The sequence below is a fragment of the Dasypus novemcinctus genome, chromosome 3 (assembly GCF_030445035.2).
Source record: "Dasypus novemcinctus isolate mDasNov1 chromosome 3, mDasNov1.1.hap2, whole genome shotgun sequence".
NCBI lineage: Eukaryota > Metazoa > Chordata > Mammalia > Cingulata > Dasypodidae > Dasypus > Dasypus novemcinctus.
This window is the reverse complement of record NC_080675.1, coordinates 13,227,674-13,236,754: the sequence shown is the minus strand read 5'-3', so window position 1 is coordinate 13,236,754 and position 9,081 is coordinate 13,227,674. Positions and strand designations below refer to the sequence as shown.

The 9,081-nt window shown below is 59.3% G+C and overlaps 1 protein-coding gene across 1 annotated transcript; it reads right to left on the bottom strand.

Annotated features, from left to right (window-relative positions):
- Positions 1-3,471: 3,471 nt before the first annotated feature.
- Positions 3,472-8,701, bottom strand: LOC101421329 (interferon alpha-inducible protein 27-like protein 2A). The gene is made up of 5 exons (XM_004484372.5): positions 8,565-8,701; positions 7,150-7,291; positions 5,013-5,042; positions 4,097-4,258; positions 3,472-3,702 (listed from the first exon to the last, which is right to left on the bottom strand). Exons 2-5 carry the CDS (start codon positions 7,265-7,267, stop codon positions 3,623-3,625), a joined length of 390 nt encoding a protein of 129 aa, XP_004484429.1. The 5' UTR covers positions 7,268-7,291; positions 8,565-8,701; the 3' UTR covers positions 3,472-3,622.
- Positions 8,702-9,081: the final 380 nt, after the last annotated feature.

The window sequence follows — 9,081 nt, the reverse complement described above, 5'->3', positions numbered from 1 at the left end:
GAGGTCAAGGTCACTGAGAAAACCCCACCCCAGAGGCCCAGGCACCCAGGGCCTGCCTAAGGCTGAGGCTGGCCCAGCTCCGCTGTGAACTCTCCTGGCCTCACCGGCAGGCTAGCAGGCACCATGGAGCAGGCAGCAATCTACACTCAGAGGAGACACCAAGCAGAAGGCAGGAGCCAGGGCGGAGCAGACGCCCACAAGCCCCAGCAGCAGCCTCCCCCCAGCAGGAGTGTGCTGTGGAGCTGGGGTGCACCGTCCGTGATCAGAGCAACAGAACATCCCACCAGCCCACCTAGTATTAGGAGGACTCAGCAGCCCCTGTGGACAGGGGACCCTCTTCCCTGCATGACTGCACTTGGCCTCTGCCGAGCTCGCTGCTGGCGCTGGCACACTTGCCCGTGGACTTCCCTCAGCGGCACCTGCTGCTCTCCTCCTTTCAGCACCTTTACTCTCAGTCCAGGCCCTGCCCAGGGGCCCACAAGGCAGGCTGGTGAGGATTCACATCCGTGCCCCAGCAGGGCCCTCAGCCTAGGGGTGGGAGCCGATGTGAACTCTCCTCGGGCACAGCTCTGGGCCTGTTCCACGTGTCCCCAGGTCCCCAGCAGGATTGGCCCAGTGGCCCACTTGGAAACTTACGTTAACAGACCCTTTCTTGGCTTCCTTTCTTTTCCTGTCTCCCTTCCCCCACTCCGTTGACGCTTCCACCTACCAAAGAAATCATTGCCTCAGTGTCTGCTTCTGCGGGAATACAGCCAGAGACCACTTCCCACCTCCCCTCCGTTCCCACTCAGGAGCCCAGCACTGCGCCTGGGAGAGCTCAGCACCCTCTCAGGTCCCCCCACAGAGGCCTTCCTCCTGGATTAAGGTTTAGCCTCACCCACCCTCTTCCTCAGCAAGACAGACGGCTCCTCTAGCCCCTCCCATGGAGATCTACCTGCTCAGCGTCCCGGACAAGCCCAGACCTGTCAGAGCCCCATCAGAGAGCACAGCTCAGCTTTGGGGTGGCCCCAGCCAGGCTCACTCAGTCAATGCCACGTGCAGGCAAGGGGGTGTCCATCCGTCACCCAAATCCATGGATGATCCTTGAATCTTGGCAATTTGTCCAAGAAACACTTGGCATAACTTCACTGTACGGAAAGTTCCTTCTCAGCTACCTTTTCCTCCAGCGAGGCCCTGTCAGCAAAGAGGTGTGAAGAGGCGGGGTGGGGGGTCCTAAAGGGCTGTTACCCACCCCCCCTCTAGCAAACACTTGTCAATTGGAAATTGTTGGATTTGTTGTGAAAATAATGTCCCTCTCTGAACACAGGCCAGTTGCTCATGGGGGCAGCTGGGAGGGGGCACACAGGTGGACCAACCTGTGGCTCCCCATCTGCTGGAAGTGACCCGCCCCGTCGGCAGTCCTGAGCCTGTGGAGGGAGGTTTCTCTTTGAGAGAAACAGGGATACGATACATTGGATCTTTCCTTACAAGTTCTTTTCAACAGAATTTCTCCCACGGGCACAGTCCCAGGAGGGCTCAGAAGTTGCCTGGACGCAGTAGTGGAGACAATGAGGCCCTTTCCTGCCTTCCCCGCTGCAGGTGGTTGGAAGCACGCCACCTCCACCCCTCCCCACCTCCACCCCTCCCCGCCTGCCCAATCCCCTCCCCTGGAGACCCTGCCCACGCAGTTTTCCATGCTCGGAGGGCCCACCTGTTTCCCCTTTGGTCCCTGGGTCCTTGGTGGGTGAGGAAGCCAGTTGGAGGCTGGGCCTCCGTCATCTGGGGAGTCCACCTGGGAGGAACAGGGGTGGGGCGAGCAGGGACAGGATCAAGGACACGCGGGTTTGTACGTGGACGCTGGGGTGGGCTTCCGTAATTCCAAAGGCAGCCTCTGGCCGGGGGTTGTCAACTCAGACTGGAGCATGATCTGGCTGGGCCTTTTGAGGAGAGAGCCCTCCTCAGCGGTCACTGAGCATTTTTTGTAGGGTTACTAAGGCCCCCAGAGAAGAAAGTCCTGTCCGAGCTGGAAGTCTAACCAGGGGGCAGAGGCTCCTATCGAAGAAGACTGGAGCTCTCGGCATCAAGATGAAAACGCTCGTCTGCAGCGTGGAGCTCCTGTTCTCAGCTGTGCCTGGAGCACCCCAGTCCACAGTTCCCCCCCTCCAAAGAACCCTCCAGCCCTCTGCTGGTGGGGCTGGTGAGGAGGTGCCAGCCTGCTTCTTAAACAGTCTCACCAGCCCCCCTGCTGTCCACTCACCTTCACGCCAGCACCCAGAGGCACAGGCTGCTCTGGGCACTGACCTTTGGGGCCTGCAGGCAAAGCTTCCTGTTTCATTCTCCCCTTACGGCTCAGCTCTCTTGGGACTGCAAAGTGGCTCCTCTTACCATATCATTTCAGATTCCCCCAGTGAAGTCCCTGTCATCCTCTCTCCTTGTTCAGGGGCTTCGGGCCTGCCCTTCACCCTTAGAGTCGTTTAGTGGCATTTTGAGGGAACAGAGGTAAAGGCAGCCCTCTTGACTGGGTTCCCTTCTGCCCAATTGAAAGGTTCCCTGCTGTGTTCATAAGAACGGATCTTTCTTGCAGTAAAGGGGAGCCTCTTGGGTACGCAAGGGAAGTTTCCTGTTACTGTGTGGTTGAGTCTCTCGGATGGAGGCGCTGCTCTGGGAGCCCCCTCCCCCTCTGCTGTGCTCTTGTGGCAAGGCCCCCCTGAAGATGCCGCTCTCAGTTCTGGGGTGGACGGAGGCCCCCGTCCCAGCTGCAGGGGTAAGGCAGCCCACTAGCCCTTTAACTGCCCACCTAGAGAGCTGCACCTCATTTCTGTGCACCTTTTAGCTCCCAGAACTCAGTGCTGTGAGCACACTGAGCTGAAAGTGAGATGGTCTTCAGGCTCTATTTAGAGGGCAGTGCCCAGGAGAAAAACCCCTGCTTCTTAGTCTGAGGCAGGAGGAGGAGACATTGGGTGGCACTAGCCATCTCAGAATGCTGCCAGGACCACCACACAGGCCACACCCGAGGGCCTCCAGGGGAACCAAGCCAGAGCCCGGGAGCCCCGGGGTGGGATCAGCGACTCAGTGGCAGAAAGGAAGCAAGGACCTGAGGCCAAACCTCCAAGCATGACGGGGGTGTGGGCGCTGGAGGCTGGTCAGGGCACAGGACCCTCAGCAAGCCCAGAAAATGGGTGCTCTGGGGCAGCCTGCCCTGTAGGGCTGCCTGCTGGCCCGAGCAGGGAAGGGACCCCTTCCAGAGCTGGGACCCTGACTGGGACCTCTCAGGTCATGACTGCAGTGAGAAGACCCACCCAGTGTTATACAGGCAGCCAACAGCAGGTCAGGGGACAGCGTCCTGTCTCCAAATCGTCACTCCTTGCAGCTCACCCCAACCCCGTGCTGCCAGGGTGACATGGTCAAGCAAGGAGCTGAGCCTGAATCCCTCTTTTCACAGTGGTCAGCGCTGGGCCTGCCCCACCATGAGCAAGAAGGAAGGACGGTGGGAACGGTTGCAGCCGTTTGCCTTTATTCCTTATTTTGACAGACTGCCATCAGGGGCTGGTCGTGGGCAGCAGGGGACCCCTTCCTGGGCCAGGCTGGCTGCGCTGGGCCGGCTCCATCCTCAGCTCTGGAGTGGGAGAGGCAGGAAGGTCCACTAAGTCAGGTTCAAGGCTCCAAGGACCGCCCCAATGGATCCCAGGACGACGTTGGATGTGAAAGACAGTCCAGCTGCTCCTGGGGGAGAGGCAGGGGGTGAGCAAAGAGGGACAGGCCGGCCGAGCTGCAGGACCTCAGGGTCACTCCAGGAGGGCCTGAAGGCCAGAGGCTCCTCCCGCCACCCCAGCTCCCCTGCGTTTCCAGACACCCCAGGAGCTCTGCGATGGGGGGGCAGGCAGCTGCAAGGGGCACAAGCTCTCGTGGGGGGTCCGAGCGCTGGGGTCTCCCAGGTGGAAGGAGAGGCCCCCAGTGACCTACAAATGCAGTCCCGGCAGAGTGGAGTCGGGATGCCCCAGAGCGGGCTCTGTCCTTCTCTGACCCCCAGGGGCAGTGTTGAGGGGGGCACAGCCCTCCCCGGCCAGTCCTCAGGGCGAGGGCCTCCCCCCTCCACGCCCAGCCCTCCCGCACTCACCCACTGACTGCAGCGTGGCCACCACGCCGCCCGCGGCAACGCCGCCCCCGTTGGCGATGGCCGCTGCGGACATCATCTTGGCAGCTATGGAGGACGCGGCGATTCCTGCCCCCGTGAAGCCCATGGCGCCGAGGACCACGGGCGCAGCCCCCACGGCCACAGCTGCGGGAGAGGAGCTGACGTTGGGCTGGATTCGGGGGAATGGGCCCCCCGCACCGTCACCCCTCAAGCTCGGGCAACCTCAGGGGGGCTGGAGGAGGCCTGCTCTGGGCCTGGGAGAGCCCTGGCATGGCCGGAAGCCACGTGGCGAGGTGGGGCCAGGCTGGGAGAGCAGAGGGGAGCCTGGGAAGTCCCTGAAAACAGGGCCCCAGGGCCATGGAGCTTGTGGCAGGAGCTTCCTGGGGAAAGTCCCCGCCTTAGTCAAGTCCTGATGCAGGGGAGCCCAATCCCTGAGGAAACCTAAGCACAACAAGGGCTGCACCCGGGCCCTGCCTGAGGCCCTGCCGGACCCCTCCTCGCAGTGCGTCCGCGATGAGGCCACAGAGCACTGTGGAAGCCCCTGGATGCAGGGGGCGAGTGCGGCCTCTGGAAAGAGCCTGCTGTGGCCACCCTCCGCGCCTCACCCCATGGAGACCTCGCGGGCACCCTGAGCCACGGCATCGTCCCGCTCTCAGGGCAGGACCCAGAGGGGTCACACCCTCGGCCAGCGCCCGGCTCCCGAATGTTCTGCCGAGGCCGCCCGCGCCCTGCTCGCTCCTGTCCCGAGTCTCTGCTGCTCTCCATCGCCCCTCCCAGCCCCGCTGGGCCTCCTGAGGTCTGGGGAGCCCACACCCGCCAGAGGCCAGGGCTTCCCCTACCCAGGCTCCCGGGACAGGCCACAGGTGGGGACGAGAGCCCCTTCCCTGCAGCCACTCACCTCCTCCGATCACAGCTGCAGCTGCTTTGGCTGGAGAAGAAAAGAGCCTTCTGTGAGCAGAATGCCTCCCCTCCGGCCCGTGAGCCCACCACCCACCACGGCGAGGGGCTGGTCCAGGGTGGGGGTCACAGGCTGCAACGACCTTCCCTGCTTCACCCAGAGAAGCAGGAGCTCCTGAAGGAGACGCCCTGTCCCGAGTGGGCTGCTGGTTGTGGAGTCTTGAACCAGTGGACAAAGAGACCCGCGCTGAGTGAATTCACATGCCCACTGCAGAGGTATCCGGCCCCAGTGGGTTTGAAGATCATTTCCGGAAAACTCACCCTATTAGTTATGCCTGGTTGGAGGCTGACTTGGGGGAAGGTCAGAATTAATCCATCCTTCTCTCTCCTGTTTCCTAAGCCTACTGCGCTGCAATCAAACACACACCCGACAGCTGAGGAAGGAGGGCAGCGGCGGCTGTGGCAGCCATTCCATGAAGGTGGGACACTGGCAGTGCCATGAGGGCACGGTGGTGGGCGTGGGCAGAGGGGCACGGGGCAGTGTGGGCATGTTCCCTGAGCCCGGGGGTTAGTTCCCCTGCACAGGGTCAGGGGTTATTAGTGGGGGAGTAGAGGAATCTCTCCTGAAGTCCAGAAGGGGCTCTTCAGCCAGCACTTCACCTCGTGGTGGAGATGTGGGCTTCCTCTGCACTCCCTAGCAGCGCTGAGTGTTCCTGTTTCTTCAAGGCCTAAACAGTTGCTCCCTCGTCCAGGAAGCCCCCCTGGATCCTCCCAAACAAACATCCCTGTTCCCCTGTTGGTAGAGCTGTTTCCAGCCCTGGACAACGTTTAGGGGTGCATGGGACTGGCTGTCCAGTCCAGTGGTCCACTGGGAGGCAGGCAGTGCAGCCAGGCTAGGGCTGCCATCTTTGGGACCACCGTGGGGCAGGATTTCCAGAGACAGCAGGAGTGAGCTCAGCCAGCTGCCTGGAGAGAGAGCTTTGAGGACGCACTAGGTACCGAAAAGGGATAGTGGCTTGAAGGAACCCTGAATGTGGAACCAGGGACTCCAGAATGAAGAGTCTGGTGAGAACGTATTTGTTACCCAACCTTATTGCCAAGCAGGTGGGGGTGCCTGGATGACTGGCATCTGGTCTGTCTGGGCACTGGGTAACAAAACTACCAATAACAATCAGGTGAACAGTCACCATACTAGAATATTTGACTTTGAGAGAGTGGGAGTGAGAGGGGAGGAAAAGTAGAAATGGATAAATAAAACTGGAGAGGAGGCTCAAAAGAACTGGTAAGGAAAATGGGTCTGTACTGAAGAATTCTCTTAAAAACCAGCCTTCTGGATCTGAGCTCCAACAAGACAACTAGGAAGGTTGGCTGATTACAGGATAAAAGGCAAAAACCCAAGCGAGGGGAATTTTGCAGATGAATCCAGGGAAATGAAATACCCAGAGAAAGAAAGGGGGGTGGCAAAGAGAGAGAGACAGAGAGAGCAGAAACCCCATGTGCAGGTGGGAGTAGCATAACCACATCACCCATCTGTGATGGAAACAATCCATAAAACATCAACAAAAGCTGCATTTCACCCGGTGCCCGCCTGTCCTAGGCACCCTGCCCAGCACTTGACATTTATCACGTCATTCAATTCTCTTAACAATGTCAAAGATGATGAGATTGTCCAGTGTTTGCAAATGAGGGCTCCACGGCCCAGCTCCCCTGGACAGGCAGGTGGACCCGGGTTCCCTGCTCCAGAGGCTGGGGCGGGCAGGCGGGTGTAAGTGCTGGGAGCCCACCACAGCAGGGGCCCTGGGCCTGGAGGCAGGTCCTCAGAGACACGGCACCAGGCTCAGATAGGGTGGCAGACCCCTCCATCTCCGCAGGAGGCCAGCCCAGAGAAGGGACGGGAGCTGCTGGGACCCTAGAGACGAAACCCAAAGCAGCCCAGACCTCCTGGGACCCAGCGGGGTCGACCTCTGTCAGAGGGAGCCAGGAGGACCCCCAGGGCGAGGTGCGCAGAGCGGGGTGCAGGGGCTGCCGGCGAAGCCACCCGGTGCCCTCACACCGGTGGGGTTGTTTTCTGGTCCTGGTCCCTGGGCAGCGTCCTGGAGCCCCGCCCCCTCCCTAGCTCCAGCCCCCAGAAGTCTCACCTGCTGTCCCTGTTGATGAACTCTCAGCCTGGCTGTCCTCCTTGCTGGCCAGGACCAGGCCGGACAGCATCTGGGAGGCCAGCAGCGCGGCCAGGAGTCCCGCCTCGGCTAATCGCATGGCGCTCCACGGGGCCTGAAACAGCTGAAGGGGTGACGCGTCAGTGGGGATGGGCCCAGCACTGCTTTCTGCCCACCTCCCCGAAAGTCTCGGAGGGTCCAGGACTAGGGAGCCTGCTCTGAGCTGGGGGGCAATGGGCATGCAAAGGGCTCTGGGGCAAAGGAAGAAGGGAGGTGCGTCTTGGGGTCAGAGGAGCGCCTGTGTTTGGGAGGATTGGACTTTCCCAGATGCCGAGCTTCCCTCCTCCTGAGGACACAGCACCGACTTCTTAGGCTCTGGACTCCCTTAAATCTCCACGGAGCTTTTTAAAAGGCACCAGGATCAGGAATAAGAGTCAATTCTGTTTTTAGGCGTACATCATGGCCAAGGTGCTCGCTAAGTACAGAAAGATGGGGTCACTACCCCACTTTAAAGATGAGTAAACCCGGGTTCAGAGAGGGCAGGTGAGTGCTCCAAGGTCACGAGGCTTTGGGTGGCAAGGTGACCAGGCCCAAGCCCAGCCCCTTAAAGCTCAGGCTTGTAGCAGCCCGGCCTTGGTTCGTCCTAACACTTCGCTCCTCCCTCCCCGTCTCCCCTTGAGGCTTGAGGGAACCCAGGGCAGGGACGAGCCCGATTGTTCCCAGAGTCCCAGGGTCCAGCAGCACGTGGGGTTGGAGCCCCTTCCCAAGCAAGACCCATTTTCTCTAATCACAGCTGGACCATTGTTTTTGGAAACTAAAGTGGCTACAATGAACCTACACTGGCCTCCCTCCTGAAGCAGGCTCGTAAGACAGGGAATTGATAGACGGATCTGGAACCTGGCAGAGAGTGCACTTGGACATCAGTATCTCCCAAGAGGCTGCTGGGGGAACCCCACCCCCAGGATTCTGCTCTCCAGAACAGAGACTCCTTCCTGGGATGTTCCCTAGGGAGTTTATACTAGGGTATTGATGGGTGGGGTAATCAATCCAAACATCAGGCAGCTCAGACCCCTCCCCTGCCATTAGCAAATTAATAGCCTATAAAGCAAACCGCCACGCCTGAGTGGCTCTCGCCCTGCTCTCTCCTCTGCCCCGTAGCCACGCAAGTAAACCTGGGGATTTATAATCTACAGTGGGGGACTGTAGCTTGTAAATCAGCCCTCTTTACCCCTTTTCACCCCCTTCCTCTCTACCTGGGGCCCCTGCTCTGTTATTTCCTCCCATTTCTCTTCCCTCCCTACCTGAATAAATTACTGACCACTCCATCCCTGAGCCCACCATCCCCCTGAGGTTCAAGCCAGAAAAAGGGGTGCTCCTCATTACCCCTCTTGCCTTACCCAAGTCGCAGAAGATGCGGGAGCTTGGAGATGTGCTGTGGAGTCTGACTCCTGTGATACCTAAAGCAGCACCAGCGGCAAGCGCTGCCCACGAGGATGCAAGCAGCCAATGGGAGAGGTTTCATTTGCTAGGAAACTGAAACTAACGTTTGACTCCTCCCCCTCCTGCGCAAGGGAGAAGTCTGCTTCAAAGAGACAGGCTCCAAGCACAGCATCACACTTTGTTAGTTAATATAAGATGCTTTGTCATTTAATTCGGGGATGAAGCCATGCTCCATATCTTTTAAAAAGGTCATAAAAAAGATCATCAGTGATATATAATAAAAGGGTAAATGTTAACCTCAAAGAAGACTAGAAGGTAATTTTGAGAATATTAATCCATGCACCTGTCAGATGATGAGTTATCCAAAAAGCCTGCACTGAAGACCCACCATGGCAGAGCCGGATTTACTGGGATAGAGCTCGATGGAGTTATCGAGTGGCTAAAGCAGGGGACAGGATAGAGCAAAGCCTCTAC

Coding starts and splice junctions, on each gene's coding strand:
- LOC101421329 (XM_004484372.5), bottom strand. CDS start 7,267: ATGCGATTAGCCGAGGCGGGACTCCTGGCCGCGCTGCTGGCCTCCCAG. Junction 5,043..7,149: donor TTCATCAACAGGGACAGCAG/GTGAGACTTCTG, acceptor TTTCTTCTCCAG/CCAAAGCAGCTGCAGCTGTG. Junction 3,703..4,096: donor GGCCACGCTGCAGTCAGTGG/GTGAGTGCGGGA, acceptor CCTCTCCCCCAG/GAGCAGCTGGACTGTCTTTC.